The 24,910-nt window shown below is 36.2% G+C and overlaps 1 protein-coding gene across 8 annotated transcripts in view; it reads right to left on the reverse strand.

The window, feature by feature from the left end:
- KLHL8 (kelch like family member 8) overlaps positions 1–24,910 on the reverse strand; it is a 59,225-nt gene that overhangs the window by 10,582 nt on the left and 23,733 nt on the right. For 4 of the 8 annotated variants that reach the window (XM_025887490.2, XM_025887493.2, XM_025887489.2 and 1 more), the window contains 5 exons: positions 16,297–16,652; positions 7,938–8,486; positions 6,529–6,715; positions 2,044–2,187; positions 984–1,095 (listed from right to left, as the gene is read on the reverse strand). In XM_025887490.2, the coding sequence (XP_025743275.1) occupies positions 984–1,095; positions 2,044–2,187; positions 6,529–6,715; positions 7,938–8,486; positions 16,297–16,506 (1,202 nt within the window). In that variant the 5' untranslated portion in view covers positions 16,507–16,652. The remainder of the gene's footprint in view (positions 1–983; positions 1,096–2,043; positions 2,188–6,528; positions 6,716–7,937; positions 8,487–16,296; positions 16,653–24,910) is intronic. The other 4 variants (XM_025887491.2, XM_025887492.2, XM_073891918.1 and 1 more) reach the window with 4 other exon arrangements.

Consider the following 24,910-nt stretch of genomic DNA (forward strand, 5'->3'; position numbering starts at 1 on the left):
CTTGTGATGAGCACAGCTAGCTCATCATGACCTGAGCTGAAGGCAGATCCTTAACCGACTGAGCCACCCAGGCGCCCTGAGGGATATTTTTTTAGTATCTTAAAATACCTATGCCTTAGTCCTAAAGGCAGTATCTCACTTAATAGGGAAACATTAGAGACATTTCCACTAAGATCAGAAATAAGACAAAAATAACTACCATCTCTGCTACTATTCACACTGTATTAGATTAATAGGCAATATAAAGAGACCAAAAAAAATTCAAAGCATAGGAATATGTAGAAAAACTCGCAAAAGTTGAATAAGATCTATATTAATTAATACCATTGTATTAATGTTAGTTTCCTGGTTTCAATAATTTTACTATGATGGTGTAAGATGTCAACATTATGGGAGCTGGATAGAGTATGCAGCAGGATTTCTCTATCTCACCACTACTGATATTTGGGGCAGGGAAAATTCTCTGCTGTGGGGGGGCTTTCTTGTGCATTATAGGATTTTTAGTAGCATCCATGGCCTCTCCCAACTAGGTGCCAGCAGCCCTCCCCCAACATCCCCACCCCCAAATTGTGACAACCAAAAAACGTCTCCAGATATTGCCAAGTATTCCACAGAGGAAGTAAAATCATCTTTTGCTAAGAATCACTGGTAAATAGGAACTCTACTATTTTTGCAACTTTCCTTAAATCTAAAATTATTTCAGAGTTAAAGTAAAAAAAAAAAAAAATCAATGTTCAGGTTTAGGTGGAAACTATGTTAATCATTACCATATTCTAAAACATAAAAAAATATAAAATATATTCTCAAGAAAGAAAGCATAAAAAGTTATAACAAAGCATCACATTGGATGCTAAATTTAACAAAATGTGTTTAAGACAGTATTTAAAGTTTCTAAAAATGTAAAAAGTAGAAAATTGGCCCCTTCAATTATTGGAAGCTTTATTTTCCATCAACAAATCAAAAAAATTTCCATGCTGATTCACCTCTTTGTGTTCATTGATGCCTTCATCATCCATTTATTAGTGAGAGGATCAAACATCTCCATGCTACCTAAATGTTCATTTCCATCATGTCCACCTACTGCATACACTTTACCTGTCAAACAGAGAAGCATGTTCATGATTCCAACTTAAGTAAATTGATATTTATGTATATAACATATACATAAGATCAAAATATAATTAGAATAGCATAATTTTCAACAAATATTCTTCTGTTCAACATCATGAATAATGTCACTTAAATAGTCAAATGAAAATAATCATAAGCTTCTACTTAATAAAATGCCAGGAACATGCTGTTAGATATGAAGTTATTTAAATGCTCAAACACTATCCCTACTTTGGTTTCCCAACTTTTTATTACTAAGTAGATGAAATCACTAATAATGCTGTCAAAGAATGTTTAATAAAATTAAAAAATGCTCCATGTTATATGAAGAAAAATAAAATTCAATCCAGTATGATCAAACTTTCTAAATGAAGTTATTAAAAATACACATACAATAAACAATTTTAAAGGTTACATACAAGAATGTCAACTGTGACTATTTTTATTAGAATGTTTTCATATTTTCCCAAAAAGAATTTACACTTCTATAATCAGAAAAAAAAAGGTATTTTTTTAAAGTCCCCTAACAATTTACCCATGGTTCTGTAATTATTTCATTTTCAGTAACCAGTAAAAAAACCTCTCATTTCAATAATTAGGTATAGAAAAAAGCTGATATATATTTATTAAGTTCAATAGACACTTTTTGTAGTTTGATTATTTTACAAATATAACTCAGAAGAGTTTAACTCTTTATTTTAACTCCCTTTCCCCTAATACTCCTCTCCCAACAAGCACCTACATGCAAGAGATTATTCATTGAGCATCTATGGGCATAAGGCAAGTAAATAAAAAATCACCACACAAATATTTTACTGATATAGTGAAACATTTTATAATTTAGCAATTTTCTTACAGAAAGAAATTCTCATTTAAATATTTTAAAAGAATGTTATCATCATGTGCTATGACTTAAGACAATAATGGACCCACCTTCCACAGAGATTACACCCACGTGCCGCCTTCGACTATTCATTTCTGGCCCAAAAAACCAACTGTTTTTGTTTATAGAATAGCATTCAATACTGCGAAAGGGGTCACCAGATCCACCTCTACCACCTACACAAAACAGCACGCCTAAAGGTAAAGCCAGAAAATACAGATCAAAATTATAGCTCCCTAAATTTTTTTAATTAGTGTGGAAAAAATACTTAGAAAGTCAAAATTTTGATGAACTGCTAAAAAAATGAGTTATTTGGATAACTTCAATGTCATTATGTTACTAAAAATCTAATTTTTCCCCCTTATTTGAATTCCTCAAAGAATAGGATACATCAGCTATCTCTGTTTGCTAACATCCCATTATAGTATGGTTTAGATTTTCACCCACTCTGTAAAACTGCTCTTGCTAAGGTCATAACTATATCCAATTAACTCTTAATTTTTTTTTAAGATTTTATTTATTTATATTTGAGAGAGAGAGCGTGAGAGCACGAGAGAGCATGAGCTGGGGGAGAGGCAGATGGAGAGGGAGAGGTAGGCTCCCCGCTGAGCAGGGAACCTGATCCGGCCTCTATCCCAGGACCCCAGGATCATGACCTGAGCCGAAGGCAGATGCTTAATAACTGAGCCACCCAGGTGCCCCTTAAGTTAATTTCTTACAAATGCACCACTCAATATGTTGATCACCCTGCGTTTTGGGAAACTCCTTAACTCTCTTGATTTCCATAATACTGAAGTATTATGGAAGTCTTTTGTCTCCAATAATTTCTCTTTCCTATGTTTCCCATGTTTCATCCTTTGCATACTTCTCACATACTTCATACGTTCACACAGGAAAAGTACATTCCTTAATTTTAAATTCCATCTGTATCATAATGCCTTCCAAGCTACGTATCTAAGCCACATTTCCACTTGATGTCCCACAGGCACCTCAAATCCAGTTTATTCAAAAGGATCACCCTTCCTCACCTACCTGAAACCTCTTCCTTCCCCGAGGGGCCCTGCCCTTCCTCTCCCTCACAATTCCACTGCTTTAGTTCAGGCCCTCATCTGCTATTACCCAACTACTGCAAAATCCTGTCCTTTCTTATCACTTAGTAATCTTTTTGCTTTCAGACCTTCAACAGAGTAAACTAATTAAAAGGCTCTTTTAACAGCTTTCTATTACCTAAATCAGTAGTTTTTAAAAACTTTAGCCAATGCCACTAAATTGTAGAGTTAAAAATGGTTAAAATGACAATTTTTATATTATACATATTTCACTGCAATCTAAAAAAACCAAAAAAAACCTCCAGTGTGGTTCAACAATCACCTGGAAGGCATAAACCACAGACTGATGGTCCTGACCTCCAGAGTTTCTGAATCAGTCCGCGTGGGGTAGATCCAAGAATTTATATTTCTAACAAGTTCCCAAGTGAATGCTTATGCCTCTGGGCCAGGGGCCACCACTTCTTTTATACTTTGAGAACCACTGCCCTACAGGATAAAACCCAGCACAGCATAAAGGCCTTGCACTGTCTAATCTGATCTTCTCCCTCCCTTTCTCTCAAACTTCATGTTCCCACAACACGCATACAGGGCTCATCCTCGATGTTCCAAAGCCAATTTTTGGTAACTATCATTCACTTAACACAGTACAGAAATGATCCATTATGCTGATATCTGTCTCCAGAGTCTAAGATAGGTTAGGACTGTATGTTAAGCATTTTGTACTAATCAGGGCTAGCACAGTGCCTGGCATGTACTAGGCATTCAACAGATGAAAAATGAACTGAATACCCCTTTCCTTAACTGGCACCTAGAAAAACATCTGTTTATTATTCAAAACTAAGACTGAGGTTTACTTTCTCTATAAAACCTTTTCTGACCCTTCCAAGGTAAAAACAACCACTCTTTTGTGTTCCCCACTATACTTGTATCAACTTCCCTTTACCACTTCATTGCATTTATTTATTCACATGTCTATCTCCCTATATTGGACTGCAAGTTCTCTCAAAATAGGACTGGCTATATTCTATGTGTATCTGCATTTCTAATGCCTACCCCAGAACCTGGCATGTGGTAGGTACTAAATAAATATTTGCTGAATGACTGTATTAAAAAATGTACAGAATTGCTTGTGTCATCTTTTCCAACTCAATCCTTGATTTTCCAAGTCAATACTTTAAGTCAAAGAAATTTAAAGTTGGAAAAGGCTTTAAAGATCATTTAAATCAAAATCGTTTATAAATAAACAGGCCTTCAGAGATTACAAAATCTGTCCCAAATTGTAATATTTAATGGCACAGCTGGAATTATAATCCCAGAATGTAATCTCAATGATTAAATAGATTTTCAGTAGAAACTAGTATTTCAGTTATACAGTTCACCAAGGAACATGGAATGAAGGGAAAAAAAGCTAAAAATGAAACAAAAAGATCAGGATATACATACTTTTTATGCTATTTCTCTGTGTGGCCTTGGGCATATTTTTAACCCTCTCTGAGTCTTAGTCTCTTCATCCATAAAATGGAGTAACACCATCTATCTCACAGTAAGTATTGAATCCTACACTAAAACCTACTCATTAAGTTCCTGCAATCATGTGAGAGATCATGTATACAAGGGTCTACGATATGCCTACTATATGCATATAATTCAGGCTACCAAGATGTTGTTTAAATTTAAAACTTAAAGAGGAATTTAATTAAATACCGTGACTTCCTGAAACAGGTTTCACAACTTAAAAAAGCCCTACACTTCAAAAAATTTAATTCTTGACAGCAACCTATAAAAAGAGGAGAATAAGCAGTCCTTTCCATGTTAAACTATATTTGACACTTGAACAACCCAGGACTTATGGATGCCAACTTCCTGTGTAGTTGAAAATCTGCATACACTTTTGACTCCCCCAAAACTTAACTCCTAATAATCTACTGCTGACTGGAAGTCTTACTGGTAACATGAACAGTCGGTTAACACATATTTTGTGTATGTATTATATACTATATTCTTACAATAGAGTAAGCTAGAGAAAAGAAAATGTTATTTAAAAAAATCATAAGAGGGGCACCTGGTTGCCTCAGTCAGTTAAACATCTGACTCTTGACCTCAGCTCAGGTCTTGATCTTAGGGTTGTGAGTTCAAGCCCCTCACTAGGCTCCATGCTGGGCGTAGAGCCTGCTTAAGATTAAAAAAATAAGAAGAAAGAGAAAAGATATTTATAGTGCTGTAAAAAATGTACATACAAGTGGACCCATGCATGTAGTTCAAACCCATGTTGTTCCAGAGTCAACTGTATTTAGAAGAACGACTTCTTCATAGGTACATATATGGCAGTCATATTTTCTTTACCTAGATAAAATCCCACTATTCATAATCAAGTACTGCCCTTTGTTGTTATTTTTAGGCTGTTCCACAGATCTCTTTATTTGATAACTATACTGGGTAGCAACAAATGCAGACAAACTCTCTGTTCAGAATACTGCTTCCTGAATTCCTGGACTTTCATTTATCTTCCATCATCCCTCAAATATATTTTTTATACTTGTAAAAAGGAACATAAGTGAACATGAACCAAGTAGGAAAATATAGTCTGAAAATTGTGGCAAATCAAGGTAAAATTGCATGCCTCCTTAAATATTAGACCTTTAGATTCTAAGAGTCTAACAATCTATTACACAAATTTTAAATGTATTTAGTGACTTTCAAGTTTGTTTTTTAATTTTTTTTTTTTTGTAATCTGTACACCCAACGTGGGGCTAAGCTCATGACCCCAAGATCAAGAGTGACATTGCTCTTCCAACTGAGTCAGCTAGAGGCCCCATTTAGTGCCTTTCTTTTGATAAAACACAAAAACTAGTAATATTTAAACACAAAATATGTGTCAAGTTCCATCCTTGACACTAGAGATATAAACCTGAATAAGATATTTACCTGTCTTTGAAGAGCTCAAAACATGTCAAATAAATAAACTTCAATGCAACACAGTAAAATAAAACAAGTGCAAAGTATTCTAAAAGTACAAATGACAGAGGAATGAACTCTGCTAGAAGCATCAAGAAAACTTCAAAAAAAAAAAAAAGATTTCAGCAGGCTCTTCAAAGTACATAGGACTTATGGCTTTTTAAAAAATTGGCTTATTACAGCGCCTGGGTGGTTCAGCCATTAAGTGTCTGCCTTCGGCTCAGGTCAAGATCCCAGGGTCCTGGGATAGAGCCCCATGTCGGGCTCCCTGCTCAGCAGAGAGCCTGCTTCTCCCTCCCCCTCTGCCTGTCTCTCTGCCTACTTGTGTTCTGTCAGATAAATAAATAAAATCTTTTAAAAAAAAAAACTGGCTTATTGGCAAAACTACCTGAATCATGTCCAGTAAGAATTCACATTATATAACCAAACTTGCCAATTACTACTTTAAGACAATCAGATACTAATCATCTTACAATTAAGTTTGGGAATACAATCCTTCAGTAGAGATGATAAAATGAGTAATTTAATTACCAGCAGTTTGCTTCCTTGGGGTAGTCCGAATGGAGTATTCAAAGTCAGGTACTGCTCTGCTACTCAAGTGAAGATGGTAATTTCTTGCTTCATCCAATAAATCTCTACATTTTAGATTTTGCTTGACAATCTGTTCTTTTGCCACAACACCCATAAGAAAATCAACTGGCAACAGCGGCAAACGAACCTAAGATCATGAATAGTTGCAGATGTAAAATTTAAGTTGTAATCAGATAGTTTATGCTCTACTTTGTAGTATTTTATGTTGTCTTTTTAAAACTCATTTACTACACAAAGCCTTTCTAACATGTGAAGGAAGTTCAATGAGCCAAGTTCTAAAATGATTTCTAGTATGGTCTACACTAATGAAATCAGATTATATGTTAAATGCATCCTCCCCCCTTTAAATACAGATTTAAGTAGACTGGATAAAATAATTCAATTGTATTCATTCAAGTTTCTTACTTCCAAAAATGGTAGTGTCATAATCAAAAGGCCCCACTGCTGGTAGAGAAAAGGCACAATCAAAACAAAATTGCCATGTTTTGTTCTTTTGCCTTTTAAAGCTAAGACTGAACAAATGGAAATGGGATTTCATTACTTGAACACAGAAACATTCATAATATTAAATCAGTGTTGTTTTCTCCAAATCAATCACCTTGGAAGTTTATATATTAAATCAGGGATGCATTCCTACTTCAAGTAGAGGCACTCACCTTTCTTCCCTTAAAGATGCACTGATTTTCTAGTGGATTAAGGGGATGATCAAACCAGGTAATATGATTTTGAGTTAAAAGTACATATGCATACACACAAATAAGATAGCTGCAAGATAATGAAACTTTTTGTTTCTGTTGACAAACTTGTTTTCAAAGTAATTCTAAGGCCCATTTATTATCTCCCGACCCAGGTTACCCTGTTGACTGTAAGTAAATAAGTAAATAAATAAGTAAGTAAGTAAGAAAAAAGCCATGTTTCTGAGGTTACAGAAGTGAAACTGTGGTGAGGAAAGAAAATGGAAAGTTACATTTTGTGGTTCTTTCCAGCTAGCAAAGTAATTCACTACAATTCAGAAACTTCACTATAAAACAATACTTAGAGCTTGTTTCCTCAGAACCAGCTTCTATCAGCATAAATAAAATATTTATTACTACAATTTCAAAGGGCTATTTTCAACATTCAGGTTAAAAAGCAAAGAATTATATTTCTAATTAAATGTAACAAATTCAGACTTATCCTTAAATAGCATAGTGAATAAATAGGAAAGTAAAGAGAAAGCCATTTTCACATTGTATTACACAAAGATTTCTATATTCCTTTGGATAATCTACGTTTCACGATCAATGAAACAATGTAATTTGCTTCCATATCACTTCATTTCTATACACAATCTTATTTCAGCCCCCTACCTGTGCAAGTGTTTCATCCAACCATTTGGAATGATGCTGAGGATTGGCAAGAAGCCACTTGATGGCTGCACTATAGACCTGCTTTTCATTCTCAATATTTAAATCACTGGAGGACAAAAGCTTATGGAGATGTTGGGGTGACACACTTACAAAGTCTTCACACTCCACTACTTCAGTAAAATGCTCACAGGCGTACTGATCCGCCATGTCCATTAAGTCTATTCGGTTGTGACTTTCAGCAAAGGCTCTCACTGCCAGGCAGTTGGAGGGATGAAAATGTAACTTCATGTATTCACAACAAGCTCTAGCCACCAGTTCAACCTGTAGAATACAGGCTGCATATAAGAGAGGTTGGACATTGTCAACAGTCAAAGTGAGCCGTGAAGAATAGACAAATTTTACCAAGTCCTCTATTGCATCACCATCAAAATCTCTGATCTCAATCAGTGTTTGCTTGGCTTCAGCCATTTCAGAGAGAAACATGGCTCTGAAGTAGGGGATAACACAAGCCAATACTAGTTTGTGACAAGAGATTAGCTTTGAGCCAACCTGTTCAAAGCAAAGAAACAAAAGAAGACTCAGTTACACATAAATATCAGTTTTAGATCAGCATTGAGCATATGGGTAGCAGGGACAAAAACCCACGCGGATTTAGTGTATTTGTTTTAACAATGCAATCCTTTGGTCACTTATTTTAATCTAGGCCAGCTGCAATTTTCTTCTTCCAAATAAGCCACTTATCGTCTATATATTGTCTATAATGTATATATAGTAAAATCATAAACTATGATTTTCTATATTATCTCAAATTTCAGGAGTATTCTGTGAATAAATGAGAAGAGCAACACACATCATCTAGCACTAGTTGGGCACTATTTTTGTTTTAGGTCTGTGAGTCCCTTTCTAAGAAAAATTTTTTTTCCAGTCTTATTGATATAATTGACATGACATTTTGTAAGTTTAAGTTATACAACGTAGTGATTTCATATATGTATATATCATGAAATGATTACCACAGTGTTTATTAACTAACACCTCACATAATTACAATTTTTTCTTTCCTTGTGATAAGAGCTTTTTAAGATCTCTTCTCTTAGGGGCACCTGGGTGGCTCAGTTGGTTGGGCATCTGTCTCTCGGTTTCTGCTCAAGTCATAATCTCTAACGGGTCATGAGAGTGCTGAGCCCCGCGCTGGGCTCCACACTCAGTGAGGAGTCTGCTTGGGCTTCTCTCCCTCTGCCCCTCTCCCCAACCCGTGCTGAGGTATGCATGCTCTCTCAAATAAATAAATCTCTTTTTTAAAAAAAAAGATCTCTTCTCGGGCGCCTGGGTGGCTCAGTCGTTAAGCGTCTGCCTTCAGCTCGGGTCATGATCCCAGGTCCTGGGATCGAGCCCCACATCGGGCTCCCTGCTCTGCAGGAAGCCTGCTTCTCCCCCTCCCACTCTCCCTGCTGTGTTCCCTCTCTCGCTGTGTCTCCCTCTGTCAAATAAATAAAATCTTTAAAAAAAAAAAGATCTCTTCTCTTAGCAACTTCTAAATATACAACACAGTATTAATTACAGTCACCATGTCAAGCACTATTCTAAGTGCTTTTCACATATTAACTCAATTGTCCCAATGCCCCTATAAGTAGGTACTATTATGATCCACTATTTATCAGTGAGAACATTGAAGCACAGAATAAACCATTAGTTAGTAGTATTTACTAAGAGCTTAACTAAAGTTTTTTCATTTCTTAAATTATTTTGAAATAATAAAAACACTGAAATCTTACCTTATTTGTTGAAAAATTACACTACTGTCAATAGTTTGCTGTTGTTATTGACACAGTAAACTTTGCTCACTAAATCTGTTCACACTCCATTATTTCCTACAGATAAATTCCTAAAAGTAGAAATGGTATTTCAAAGTATAGGTGCAGTTTGGATTTACACTGCTAAATTGTCTATTTCTGATCTACCTACAATATCTGTGCCATATTTTGACTGCTAACTTATTAAAAAATATGTCAATTTGATGAATGAAATATTATCCCACTGTTTTATCTTTTACTAATATATCATTGAATCATTCATTAATTTGGGGCTATTTTTATCTCTTCTATGAACTTTTTCCTATGTGACTTTTTTCATATGTATTTGTAAGAACTCCTCATACATTTAGAGTGTGAGTCGTTTGTCATATTTCAAGCTTTTCTCTTTTATGATGTACTTTTTTTTATTCACCCCCTATAGATTTTTACACAATCAAATCGATCTTTGTCTTTATTATTTCTGCCTTAGATGTTATGCTTAAAATTGGAATCATTCTAATAGTCCATAAATGTTAACTTCAGGTATTCCAGTATTTTTATGACTTTACTGTTTTACACTTACATCTTTATTTCCATCTGGAAGTTTCTGGTACTGAGTATCCAGTTTTCCAAGCACTTTATGTTAAATAATCATTAAGTACAAGTAATAGGATAGTGTTTTATAAATTTTCCTGTTTGCCTGTAGCAGTTTGACTGTATAATACACTTATAGTTGTGTCTCATTATTTGGGAATGAATTTTAAAATGTGAACTTCTAAAGAAAAAGGCCTGAGGAGTATTACAATGTATAAAGGCTTTTGTTTATAAATGTTCCTCCCTGACCTTTTTTCACTAACGTGGAAGAAAAATGAATATCCCTTCAACAAATACAGGATAATCATTTCTGTTAGTTATACTATATTTAATTTTCTAAAAGAATTCACAAGGCAGGATTTAGATTCTACTGAGATTCAAGGTGTAACCTAGACTAAAGCAGAAAGCTTGGCATGTTTTCAAATTCACTTCAGTCCTAAAATGGGATCTGAAACCTGATATTAAACATTTTAAAAACAGGCTAAAAATATCCTTTTTTTAAGAATATCTGCATATGCTGGTGGCGCCTGGGTGGCTCAGTCGTTAAGTGTCTGCCTTCGGCTCAGGTCATGATCCCAGGGTCCTGGGATTGAGCCCCGCATCGGGCTCTCTGCTCTGCGGGAAGCCTGCTTCTCCCTCTCCCACTTTCCCTGCTTGTGTTCTCTCTTGCTGTGTCTCTCTCTGTTAAATAAATAAACAAAATCTTAAAAAAAAAAAAAAAAAGAATATCTGCATACGCCACCATTGAGATTTCATTTCTATGTAAATATCTGTAAATCTCACATGACATAAATCTGCTTCAACAACTTGCCATTACAAAAAACAGAATTCTACAATTTCCAGTTAAACATTATTTTAACACTGCTTTCTTATCCAAGCTGTATAAATCGATGGACCACAAACTATTTTCATATTGTTCATGAGGCTTTGTCTTGCAATAACTCTTTTGATTCAAATAAACTAAAATTTGAATATTTAATACACACACAATCACACCCCCTATGTGCGCTTTTAGAATAAAGACCCATATTAATTTTAAAAAGGTCTTTGAGCCATGTGTATGAAATAGCAACATCAAAATATTTGGCTTTTTATGCATTGATTCTCCTTTGACATTATATAGTCTCATTATATTACTGAAACTTTATTTCTATATTCTTCTGCTCTGGTACATAAAAATAATTATCAATTACCAAAAACATTTCATCAGAAATTTAGGAATGAAAGAACACTTCATCAGAAATTTAGAAATGAGGGATGCCTGGGTGGCTTAGTCGGTTAAGCGTCTGCCTTCGGCCCAGGTCATGATCCCAGGGTGCTGGAATCAAGCCCCGCATTGGGCTTCCTGCTCAGTGGGGAGTCTGCTTCTCCCTCTGCCTGCTTCTCCCCCTGCTTGTGCTCTCTCCCTCTCTCTCTCTCTCTCTTGCTCTCTCAAATAAATAAAATCTTTAAAAAAAAAATAAATTTAGAAATGAGGGACAACTGGGTGGCTCAGTCAGTTAAGCCTTTAGCTCAGGTCATGATCCCAGGGTCCTGGAATCGAGTCCCACATCAGGATTCTTGCTCAGTAGGGAGCCTGCTTCTCCCTCGGCCTGCCACCCCCCCCCCCCCCCGCTTGGGCATGCTTGCGCTCTCTCTCTCTCTCTCTCTCTCTGACAAATAAATAAAATCTTTTTAAAAACCTGCATAATGGAAACAATGGATAACATTTTAGAGATCGAATAAACAAGGATGGACAAATATAAATATTTAAATAGCTCCTTTTCTGAACATGAAAAAATCAAAATATCAATTTATTACTTGAACGTCAGAAAGTAAAAGTGATCATTTATTACTGTTTAACATAGAATGCTTAAGTGTTAAATATAAAATCACCTCCTCCTTTATCATTTTTCTTTTATTAGATCTGTCTGCCTTCCAGTCAGGAGTTATCTGTTACATTTATAAGGCTAATAATTTTATCATTTCTACCTCTTGGAAGTATGCTAGTATAATGTAGTTCATATATTTTGTTTCCCTGAAATCTTTTGGAGGACTTATTCATATCTGGTCATTTAGAAGTCTGACACCAAAAAATTATGACACTTAGTCTTGAAAGTATTTATTAGAATTCTATAAATATTTGTTTAAAAAATTACAGAAACATGTACCTTCAAAAAAAAAAGAAGCCAAAAGATATGAATAAAACATATTCAGTGGCAGCATCAACAGGTGATGTGGGAGGTTTCCCTCCTCTAATAATCTGTTAACCTCTTTAAGTAAAATTAACTATAATCTTTAATAAGAATTACATTTCGTCAAACTACATAAAGCATGAGTATAAGCATCTTTGTATTGTTACTCCTTTTGATCTATAACATATAATTTAAGCATTATGAGTGCCATGCAATACCTCTGCAAGACAAATTTCCCCATCCTTTATCCAACCAAATTGTTGCCCTTAAGAAGCTTGCCCCATACATAATTTTAGACCTGCTACTGGATATACTGTTCAAAATGTTTTCATTAATAAACAAAATAATATATAAACAAGTTTTACCTCTCCCTGGAATGACCTCTAGATAATAATCTCTTATGTGAAGCCTTTCCAATCACCTCTCAGGCATAATTCATAAATCCTCTCCTTGGGGCGCCTGGGTGGCTCAGTTGGTTAAGCGACTGCCTTCGGTTCAGGTCATGATCCTGGAGTCCCGGGATCGAGTCCCACATCGGGCTCCCTGCTCGGCGGGGAGTCTGCTTCTCCCTCTGACCCTCTTCCCTCTCATGTACTCTCTCTCTCTCATTCTCACTCTCTCAAATAAATAAATAAAATCTTTAAAAAAAAATAAATAAATCCTCTCCTTTGCTACCATAAAAATAACACAAAAATGATAATCACTAAATTGTACTATCATTCACTGTGTTTGTGCCTATCTCTGGCTAAATTTCAAATGCCTTCAAGGCAAGAAAAGAATATTATTCAAATTTCAAGTTTATTTATACTCTCCATGTACTAGAGTAAGACCTTAGTAAATATATGCTAAATAAATTTGTTATTTCTAATATAGGTGCTCATTTTGGAATTTAAAAATCAGCTAATGACCTTACATACAAATAAAATCTGGATAACTGCCTTTTTTTAAAAAAGATTTTATTTTTTTAAAGATTTTATTTATTTATTTGAGAGAGAGAGAGAGCACAAGTGGGGGTAAGGGCAGAGGGAGAAGCAGACTCCCCGCTGAGCAGGGAGCCCAAAGCAGGGCTCAATCCCAGCACTCCAGGATCATGTCCTGAACCAAAGGCAGATGCTTAACCGACGGAGTCACCCAGGCGCCCCTAAAGATTTTATTTTTGAGTAATCTCTATACCCAATGTAGGGCTCAAATTTACAACCCCGAGATCAGGGGTCACATACTCCACTGACTGAGCCAGCTCAATGATCTTTCTAAAATGTGTGTCTCAGGGCACCTGGGTGGCTCAGTCGTTAAGTGTCTGCCTTCAGCTCAGGTCATGATCCCAGGATCCTGGGATTGAGCCCCGCATCGGGCTCCCTGCTCTGCGAGAGGCCTGCTTCTCCCTCTCCCACTCCCCGCTTGTGTTCCCTCTCTCGCTGGGTCTCTGTCAAATAAATAAAATCTTTACAATAAAGAAAATAAAATAAAATGTGTGTCCTAAAAGCAATAATGGTCAAAGGAAACATACTAATAAAAGAATGGAGATGACTTTAAAGATCCTAAAAGTTATATGAATATAAAAAGAAGTTTATGTTGAACAGAGCATCATAAATTATCCATAACCCTATTTGACTTAGTTGTTCTATGACAGTTAAATTCTGACAGGTGAAGAAATGTTGAATTAGAGTTAAGAAACAATCCAGTAACAGACCTGTTAAAAGATTAAGTTGTAATACTTTTTAAAGATTTTATTTATTTATTTGTCAGAGAGAAAAAGAGCACAAGCAGGGGGAGCGGTGGGCAGAGGAAGAAGCAGGCTCCCCACTGAGCAGGGAGCCCGATGCGGGACTCAATCCCAGGACTCTGGGATCATGACCTAAGCCAAAGGCAGACCCTTAACTGACTGAGCCACCCAAGCATCCCAAGTTGTAATACTTTAATCAATAGGAACAAAATATACACCATAGCAGAATTATCTGATACCCTTGGAACAACAATAATAGTACACATAATGATCCAAATAGAGGATATTTGTGATCTATTCTATACCAAGCCTGCCATAAGGACTTCACTTGTATCAATTCATTTATTCCTCACAAAAACCTAATCACTCTAATTTTATAGTTGAAAAAGTAAAAATGATAATCCCTTGAAATTAATGAAGTGTTTCTCATTCCCAAAAGATCTCTGTCACTGTTTAAAACACAGTATTTTAGTTTTCAACCACTGATTCTGTGGGAGTTTCTTTTTTTTTTTTTTTAATGTTTTATTTATTTTATTCATGAGAGTCAGAGAGAGAGAGAGAGGCAGAGGCAGAGGGAGAAGCAGGCTCCCCGCCTAGCAGGGAGCCCGATGTGGGGCTCGATCCCAGGACCCCGGGATCATGACCCGAGCCGAAGGCAGACGCCTAACCATCTGAGCCACCCAGGCGCCCCTCTGTGGGAGTTTCTATTTCAATCTATTGCCTATGTTATGCAATAAAGTTATGAGTTTAGTTCTCACTTGCCCTAAAATGGCTATATCCCTATTTTTTACTTAAGAAAATCTGTATGCACTATGTTGTAAAAATCATTCTAAAATTCAATTATAAAATTTATAAAATCAATACTTTACTTATTTTCCATTCATACATTGATATGTTGAATGATAACTGAATTAAAATAATCTATTTTACAGTTTTTGTTTTTGCCAAAGCCAGTGTGGGTCACTGAATTTCACAGCAAGGGTGAAAATTAGGACAATGACATAAAATTAAACATACCATACAGAACAAAAAAACTTAAGTGTTCCTACATTAAAATATATACATGGCTAAATTTCACACAGAGCTAGAATTATTTAATGGTTTTCTTCTCAATATCTTAGGACTTGGAAATACATAGGGAACAGTAACAGTTTATTCACAATATAATACTATAGTCCCAGACATTCTGGACCTGAAACTCAAAGCTTATGCTTTCAGTTTATAGACTTTTGTTGAGTGTTCTCTGATCTGATTCTTGAAGTAGGTTTTCAATCCCTATGACTCAGCTCTAAAAACTTGCCTGATCAAGAGCAGAAAGCAAAATTTTAAGACATTTCAAAGTGGCAAATCAAATGTGGAAAATGCTCCATGAATGCATATGAATCACCAAAAAAAATTTTCATATTACACTGACATAGAAGAATAGTAAAAAAAGTACCTTAAACAAGTAATGACAAACAATTAGAACATGGATTCTTCCACACTGCTTTATCACTCTTCCAATTTTACTAAAACTGTCTTTTGCAGAATAACATGATTCTATAGACCACAGATTTAAAATTTACTACACATTTTCATCCAAGTCTAAATAGATTCTACTTCACTATCAGGTATAGATAATCTCACTCAAGTGACAACTGTTTTAAAGTAGCAGTTAAATTACCAGATAGGAACATACACTAAAATACTAGTGCAGCTGAATAAATAACCAAGACTGCCTAACTTTCTAAGTAATTTCTAAATTCATGAGTTAAAAGCTTACTGGTCAACAGCACTTTATTAATTTCATTAATAACTATTTAACGTTTTAAAGTTCCAGAACTCTCAGAAGTTAAATTAACCAAGAAATAATGAATATTAACATTTAATTAGTACAATAATTTTATCTTATGCTAACCTCCCTTTATATACCTTCCCTTATGTCCTTTCACCTTCAATAAAAAAGGATGAAGACTAAAATCACCTTGACTGTAACAAATAAGTATGGCACCAAAAATCTGCCTTGTGTGGTTCTAGAAACCTTCATTTTTCATAATGCAATAAAGAGGTTGAAAAAGAAAAAAAGAGAGTCTCACCTTTAGTGTGACATCACAGAGTTCTCCATTTTCATAAAACCGAAGAAGGGAACCATGAAAATCTTTCCAAGCTTCATTTGCTTCAAAGATAAAGGAGTCTTCTCCATCACCATCACTAATTGAAGACCTATTCTTTATTTGCTGCTGCTGCCTTTTCCCCTTTGTGCAGTGATTCCTAGCTTGTTTTGCATTCACAGATTCTGAAGCCATTTGCAACACTCTTCTTTTAATATAGCTCTCTTCTCAAACATCCCATTTATTCTTTTGTAAAGAGTGGGGAAAGGCAGAAGATAGATGCTGCCCGCTAACCTTCAGACATTTTTCAAAATCCACTCAAACTGTCATTGTCCAGTTTCCTGAGATTAAAAAACAAAACATACAAAAATTCACCGAAAGAAAAAAATCATTGGTAATTAGTTTACCAAAGGTGTAAATGTAAAATGACCACATAAATCATTACTTAAAAAAGAAAAAGTAACTTTGTAGCTTTATGATAAATGTCATATAAGTTACCTCAGCTAATTATATCAGTGAAGGAATGCCTTTAAAATCTAATTTGAAAATTCTGGGGGGCGCCTGGGTGGCTCAGTTGGTTAAGCGACTGCCTTTGGCTCAGGTCATGATCCTGGAGTCCCGGGATCGAGTCCTGCATCGGGCTCCCTGCTCAGCGGGGAGTCTGCTTCTCCCTCTGACCTTCTTCCCTCTCGTGCTCTCTATCTCTCATTCTCTCTCTCAAATAAATGAATAAAATCTTAAAAAAAAAAAAAAAAGAAAATTCTGGGAAGATGGTGGAATAGAAGCATCAGGAATCTGTCTTCCCCACCTAAGCAACAATTGCACTAGCAGAATCTGCCTAATATAACTATTTTGGAACTCTGTGGAGTCTGTTGAAGGCTTGCAATTTCCAGGGAAAGACTTGAGATGTTTAGTTTTGGTCATTTTCAGCAGCAGCAGCGGCCCATCCCCACATCCTCAGTCAAGTGGCAAGTAAGCAGCTGTGTGCACGTTCCTGAGAGTTTGCACAGTTTTCAGGAATCAGGGTGGACAAAAAGGACCCAGTCCTCCAAATATCAGGGATCTCTGCTGATTGCTTACAGCTTCTGATCACAGAGGTGTAGATAAAGAGGTGGATAGCCATGTTAATACACCTCCATCTATTGCTGCAAGTCCCTCCCTCTTGGCTGAAGTGACTTCCAGAGGATTTAAAAGGCTTGTGTCCTTCCTTCCCACTCATTTGTTTTTCTTTTTTCTTTTCAGAAGCAAGACAATATAAAATAAGAGTATATACAAGTAAAATTAGAAAGTGACAATGCATGCCAAAGGAAATGCTCAGAAAAGACCTAAGACGACCTTAAATTATACCTCAGCTTGATCCTCAGCATAGAGATGGCCTATAATAATCAAAAAGAAGGGGGAAAAAGTAACAAAAAAAATAGAACTTGAAGCAGAATTGGATTAAATCTGGACACTGATTTCCAGAAGTACTACATTATTAAATTCAAATGCCCAGTGTTCAACAAAAGAATCACAAGGCATACGATGGAACACATTTTGGGGGGGGGCCAGGTGGCCAAACAATAAATTGTCCTAAAAAAAAGGAACTAATGGGATTTATACTAAATGAAGACTTTAAAACAACTCTTTTAAAGATGCTTTAGGGGCTGACTGAACAAAATAAACAAATAAATAAATAAAGATGCTCAAAGAACTAAAGGAAGATGTGGAGTCAGGAAAACAATCAATACCATCAAACAGGAAAACTAAATAGAGACCAAAAAGAGTTTCTGGAACTGAAAAATACAATAACTGAAATAAAAAATTCACTAGAGGGACTCAGGAAAGATTTGAACAGGCAGAAGAATTATCAACCCTGAAACAAGACAATGGAAATTATTGACTCTCAAGAAAAAATTGAAGAAACATGAACAGAACCTAAAAGACTTGTGGAACACCACACAGACTAATATACACATTGTAGAAATCCTAGAAGAGTGAGAGAGAAAGAAAAGGGAAGAAATAATGACTAAAAACTCCCCAAATTTGATGAATATAAACATTCAAAAAGTTCTACAAAAGAGAACTCAAAGAAAACCACACCAAGGGCGCCTGGGTGGCTCAGTTGGTTAAGCAACTGCCTTCAGCTCAGGTCATGATCCTGGAGTCCCGGGATCGAGTCCCCCATCAGGCTCCCTGCTCAGCAGGGAGTCTGCCTCTCCCTCTCACCCTCTTCCCTCTCGTGCTCTCTATCTCTCATTCTCTCTCTCTCAAATAAATAATCTTTAAAAAAAAAAAAAAAGAAAACCACACCAAGACATTATAATCAAGCTTCCAAAAGACAAAGATAAAAAGAGAATCTATAACAAGAGAAAAGTAAATCATCAGATACAGGATTCCGCAATAAGAGTATCAGATTTTTTTATAAGAAACTTAGGAAGCCAGAAAGGGTGGGCAGATATGTTCAAGGTACTAAAAGACAAAAACTGTCAATCAAAAATACTGTATCAGCAATAATATCCTTCAAAAGTGAGGGAAGAATTAAGACATTCCCAGATAAACTAAAGCTGGGACAGTTTGTGACCATTAGACCCAGCCTGCAAGAAATATTCAAGAGAGACTACAAGTGGCTCAGCCGGTTAAGTGCCTTTGGCTCAGGTCATGATCCCAGGGCCCTGGGATCGAGCCCTGCATCGGGCTCTCTGCTCAGCGGAGAGCCTGCTTCTCCCTCTGCCTGCCACTCTGCCTATCTGTACTCTCTATCTCTCTGTCAAATAAATACAAGAAATATTCAAGCATTCAAGAAAGAATGCTAAACAGTAACTCAAAGCCATATGGAAAAATAAAGAGTTCAGTAAAAGTAAATACATGGGTAATTACAAAAGCTGGTATTACTGTAGCAATGGTTTGTAACCACATTTTGTTTTCTACAGATTTAAGAGACTAATACATCTAAAGAAGAAAAAGCAATTATTAAAGTAAAAGCTGATATTACTGTAACTTTCATTTGTAACACCAAATCTTATTTCCTATACAACCTAAGGAGGACTAATTTAAAATAAACTGAAAATCAGAAATTAAAAATTTTAGATCAAAATTTAATAATTACTAATTGTGTCCAAAGATACAAACAAGTTAAAATGAAAAGAATGGAAAAAATATTCCATGCAAATAGTAACCAAAAGAGAGCAAATACAGCTATACTAGTACCAGGTCAAAAAATGTTACAAGAAACAAAGATATTATAGATTAACAAAGGATCAACACAGCAAGAAGATATAACAATTACAAAGATTTATGCCTGTAATGACAAATCATGAAAATACAAGAAGCAAAAACTAAAAGAAATGAAGTGACAAATAGTTCCAGAATTACTGGAGACTCCAATACTCCAATGCATAGAACAACCAGACAGAATAGAGAACAACACACACAATAAACCCACTAGATCTAAGACATAAAAAGAACACTCTACCCAACAACATAATACACATCCTTCTCAAGTGCACATGGGACATTTTCCAGAATAGACCATTGTTAGGCCACAAATTAAGCCTCATAGATTTAAAAAGATAAACAGCATACCAAGTATCTTCTAACTACAAAAGGATGGATTTAGACATCAATGACAAAAGAAAAATGGGAAATTGGCAGGACTGGGAAAAATAATACACTTTTAAACAACCAATGGATCAAAGAAGAAATCACAAAACAGAAAATACTTAGCAAATGAAAATAAAAACACAACATACCAAAACTGACAAGTAGCCACAGTGAAAGCAGTGCTAAGGAGGAAACTTATGCTATAAACATATTTTTAAAAATCTCAAATAAAATCTCAAATCAAAAATCTCAAATCTAGCTTTACAACTTAAACAAGAAAAGGGGGGCACCTGAGTGGCTCAGTCAATTAAGCGTCTGCCTTTGGCTCAGGTCATGATCCCAGGGCCCTGGGATTGAGCCCGCATCGGGCTCTCTGCTTAGTGGAGAGCCTGCTTCTCCTTCTGCCCGCTACTGTGCCTATCTGTGCTATCTCTCTGTCAAATAAATATATAAATTCTTAAAAAAAAAAAAAAACTAGAAAAAGGAAAACAAACTAAACCCAAAGCTAGGAGAAATGAAATTAAGATTAGAAGAGAGATAAATGAAATAGAAAACAGATACACAATAGAGGAAAACAAACCAAAAGTTGGTTCTTTGAAGAGATCAACACAATTGACAAAACTTCAGCTGAATCAAGTAAGACAAAAAGAGACAAGGTTCAAATTAATAAAATCAGAAATGAAAGTGGGAACATTACTTCTGACTCTACAAAAATAAAAAGAATTATAAGAGAATACTATGAACAATTGTACAACAAATTGAGTATGAAATTGACAAGTTCCTAGGAAACAAAATCTAAATCACAAAGAAATAGAAAATCTGAATAGACATAACTATTAAGAAGATTGAATCAATAATCAAAAATCTCCCAACAAATTAAAGACTTAGACCTAAGGGCTTCACTAGTGAATTCTACCAAACATTTAAAGAAGAACTAATATTATTCCTTCCAAACTTTTCCCAAAAAATTGAAGAGGACAGAAAACATCCTAACTCATTCAATGAGGCCAGCACTACCCCGATATCAAAGTTAAACAAAGACTATGAGAAAACTACAAACCTATAAATCTTAGGAACACTGATGCCTGAAACTATAAAACTCCTAGAAGAAAACACAGAGGAAAAACTTCATGACACTAGATGTGGCATGACTGCTTGGATTTAACACCAAAAGCACAGACAACAAGAAAAAAAAAACAGACAAATGGGACTACATCAAACTTTAAAACGTCTGTGCAGCACAGGAAACAACAGTGAAAAGGGAACCCACAGAAAGGAAGAAAATATTTGCAAGCCATAATATATATATAAAGGGTTAATACCCAGAAAAAAAGTCCTTCAACTCAACAATAACAAAAAAACCTCAAACAGTCCAATTTAAAAATGGACAAAGGACTTGAATAGACATTTCTCCAAAAAAATAGAAATGACCAATAAACACATGAAAAGATGTTCAACATCACTATCAGGAGTATGCAAATCATGACCCCAAACCATTAGGATGGCCACAATCAAAAATTCAGAAAATAACAGGGTGCTGGATGGCTCAGTCGTTAAGAGTCTGCCTTCGGCTCCGGTAATGGTCCCAGGGTCCTGGGATCAAGCCCCACTTCAGGCTCCCTGCTTGGCAGGAAGCCTGCTTCTCCCTCTCCCACTCCCCCTGCTTGTGTTCTGTCTCTTGCTGTGTCTCTGTCAAATAAATAAATAAAATCTTTGAAAAAAAAATTTTTTTCCCCCAGAAAATAACAAGCATTGGCCAGGATGTGGAAAATTGGAACCCTTATACACTGTTGCTAGGAATGTTAAAATGGTGCAGATGTAAGGTGCAGGAGAAAAATAGCAGATTGGAAGGATTCTGAGCTCACCTCGTCCCACAAACACTCCTAGAAAGCCACATCAGAGGAACTAACAGGATGCCTGGGTGGCTCAGTCGGTTAAGCGTCTGCCTTCGGCTCAGGTCATGATCCCGAAGTCCTGGGATCGAGTCCCACATCAGGCTCCTTGCTCAGCAGGGAGTCTGCTTTTCCCTCTGCCTGTTGTTCCCCCTGCTTGTGCATGCTCGCTCTCTCTCTCTCTGACAAATAAAATCTTAAAAAAAAAAAAAAAAAAGAGGAACTAACTTAGAAAATGACCCAAAGACTGGCAGAACAAACTTTCCAAAGTTAATCATGGGGAAGAGGTCACATAAAAAAAGGGTAAGAGGGACAGAGACATAATCAGCAAACTAACTCCTGGCAAGACTAACCACAAATGGGAGGGTTACCACAAGCACAGAGAAGGGAGAAGACCCCACATGAGACTTGCACTGGTAAAACAATCCCCACATTTGGCTTTGAAAACCAGTAAGGATTAACTTCATGAGTTTTTACAACCAGTGGGGCTTAAAATCAGCAAGGCCTGGCTCTGGCAGAGCCAGAAGGTGATAGGAAACTGAGTCCTTGCTCTGAAAGACCCAGCATAAAAGCAACAATTTGAAAAGGGCCTGGGGTATGCAGGAAGAAGAGTTATTTAATCTCAGAACATATGCTGGAGAGGCAGGATCTTAAGAAGACTTCTTCAAGAACAAAAGAGCCGATGGGTATCATTCCTCTTTCCACCCCCAAGCATAGAGAGCTGGACACTTCTGGGAACATACTCCATCTAGCTTGCTAACACCACACACCCTGACCCTACATTCTCCTGCAGATCTGCCCCATCCAACCCTGTCCCACTTGGCAAGCATCCCTCCAAAGCAGCCCAACTGGGGAACAGCACCACTTCAAAGTGACTCCTGCGCTGGGAAGAGGGGAAGATAACCACACACAGCAGTGCAACTGCAGCCTCAGAAGACTTACTGAGGGTAGGCATGAGGTCTGATTTCAGGCCTGCAATCAGATAAAAAGAACCAAAAGAAAAGAGATGAAAAACTCAGTATCTGAAATTAAAATTGTATACACTAGAGGGAATCAATACCAGACTAGAAAAGGCAGAAGAATGGATAAGCAAACTAGAAGACAGAGTAATGAAAAGCAACCAAGATGAACAAAAAAAATAGAATAATAAAAATTAGGTTATGGGAATTGACTGACATCATCAAGTGTAATAATACTTGCATTATAGTGGATCCCAGAAGGAGAACAGGAGAAAAGGGAAGAGAAAACTTATTTGAAGAAAGAATAGCTGAAAACTTCCCAAATCTGGGGAAAAAAAGAGATGTCCGTATCTAGAAGGCACAGAGAACTCCCAAGAAAATAACCCCCAATGAGGTCTACACCATGATACATAACAAAGTGGCAAAAAGTAGTGAAAAAGAGAGAATTTTAAAAACAGCAAGAGAGGGGGAGCCTGGGTGACTCAGTCATTAAGCGTCTGCATTTGGCGCAGGTCATGGTCCCAGAGTCATGGGATCGAGCCCCACATCGGGCTCCCTGCTCGGCAGGAAGCCTGCTTCTCCCTCTTCCACTTCCCCTGCTTGTGTTCCCTCTCTCGCTGTGTCTCTCTCTGTCAAATAAATAAATAAAATCTTAAAAAAAAAAAAATAAAATAAAAACAGCAAGAGAAAAGAAAATAGTTACTTGTATACAAGGGAAACCCCATAGGGCTATCAACTGAATTTTAGGCAGAACATTGCAGGCCAGAAGGGAGTGGCATGATAGAGTCAAAGTGCTGAAAAGAAAAAACCTGCAACCAAGAATACTCTACCCAGCAAGGCTATCATTCAGAAAAGAACAGATAAAGACTTTCCCACACCAACAGAAGTTAAAGGAACTTCTCTGAGTGGAAAGGAAAAACCATAATCAAGAGTAAGAAAATTAGGGAAGGAACAAATTTCACAGGTAAATACAAATATAATAAAAGTACTAGATCAATCAGTTATAAAACCAGTACAGAGGTTAAAGCACAAAAGTAGTAAAAATCAATTATTTCTAAAATGTCAGCCAAGGGATTCATAAAAGGATATGAAATATCATATCATATACATAAAATGTGGGGATTAAAGATTTAGTGCTTTTAGAATGGGTTCAAAGTAAGCAACCATCAGCTTAATATAGACTGGTATATGCATAAAATATTACATGTGAACTTAATGGTAACCACAAATCAAAAATCTGTAATTGATATGCAAAAAATAAACAAAAAGGAATCCCCAAGCATTTCACTAAAGAAAGCCATCAAACCACAAAGAAAGAAAGCAAGGGAAGGAACAGAGAAGAACTACAAAAACAACCATATAAAGTAACAAAATGGCATTAAGTACATACCTATCAATAATTACTTTGAATATAAAATAACTAAATGCTATAATCAAAAGACATAGGGTAACTGAATGTGTATAAAAGCAAGATCCATCGATACACTGCCTACAAAATACTCACCTCAGATCTGAAGACACATGCAGATTGAAAGTGAAAGGATTAATTTATCATACAAATGGAAGTGAAAACAGAGCTGGGAATGTCCACAATAGCCAAAATCTGAAAAGAGCAGATGAACGGATAAAGAAGATGTGGTGTACACACACACACACACACACACACACACACACACACACACACACACAGGAATATTATGCAGCCATCAAAGAGAATGAAATCTTACCATTTGCAATGATGTGGCTGGAACTAGCAGATATTATGCTAAGCGAAATATGTTATTCAGAGAAAGACAATTATCATATGATCTTATTGATATGTGGAATTTAAGAAAAAAGGCAGAGGATCATAGGGGGAGAGAGCAAAAATTAAGACAAAACCAGAGAGGGAGACAAACCATAAGAAACTCTCAATCTTAGGAAACAAACTGAGGGTGCCTGGAGGGGAGGTAAGTGGGGGGATGGAGTAATGGGCGATGGGCATTAAGGAGGGCACTTGATGGAATGAGTAATTGGTGTTTGCTATATGCAACTGATGATTCTCTAAATTCCACCTCTGAAACTAGTAATACACTATATGTTAATTAAATTGAATTTAAATTTAAAAAATTTTTAAATGAAAATAAAGCTGGGGTAGCAATATTTATATTGAACAAAATAAACTTT

Source organism: Callorhinus ursinus, unplaced genomic scaffold (genome assembly GCF_003265705.2).
Source record: "Callorhinus ursinus isolate GAN/ISIS: 27379988/994484 unplaced genomic scaffold, GSC_fseal_2.0 scaffold4, whole genome shotgun sequence".
Taxonomy (NCBI): Eukaryota; Metazoa; Chordata; class Mammalia; order Carnivora; family Otariidae; genus Callorhinus; species Callorhinus ursinus.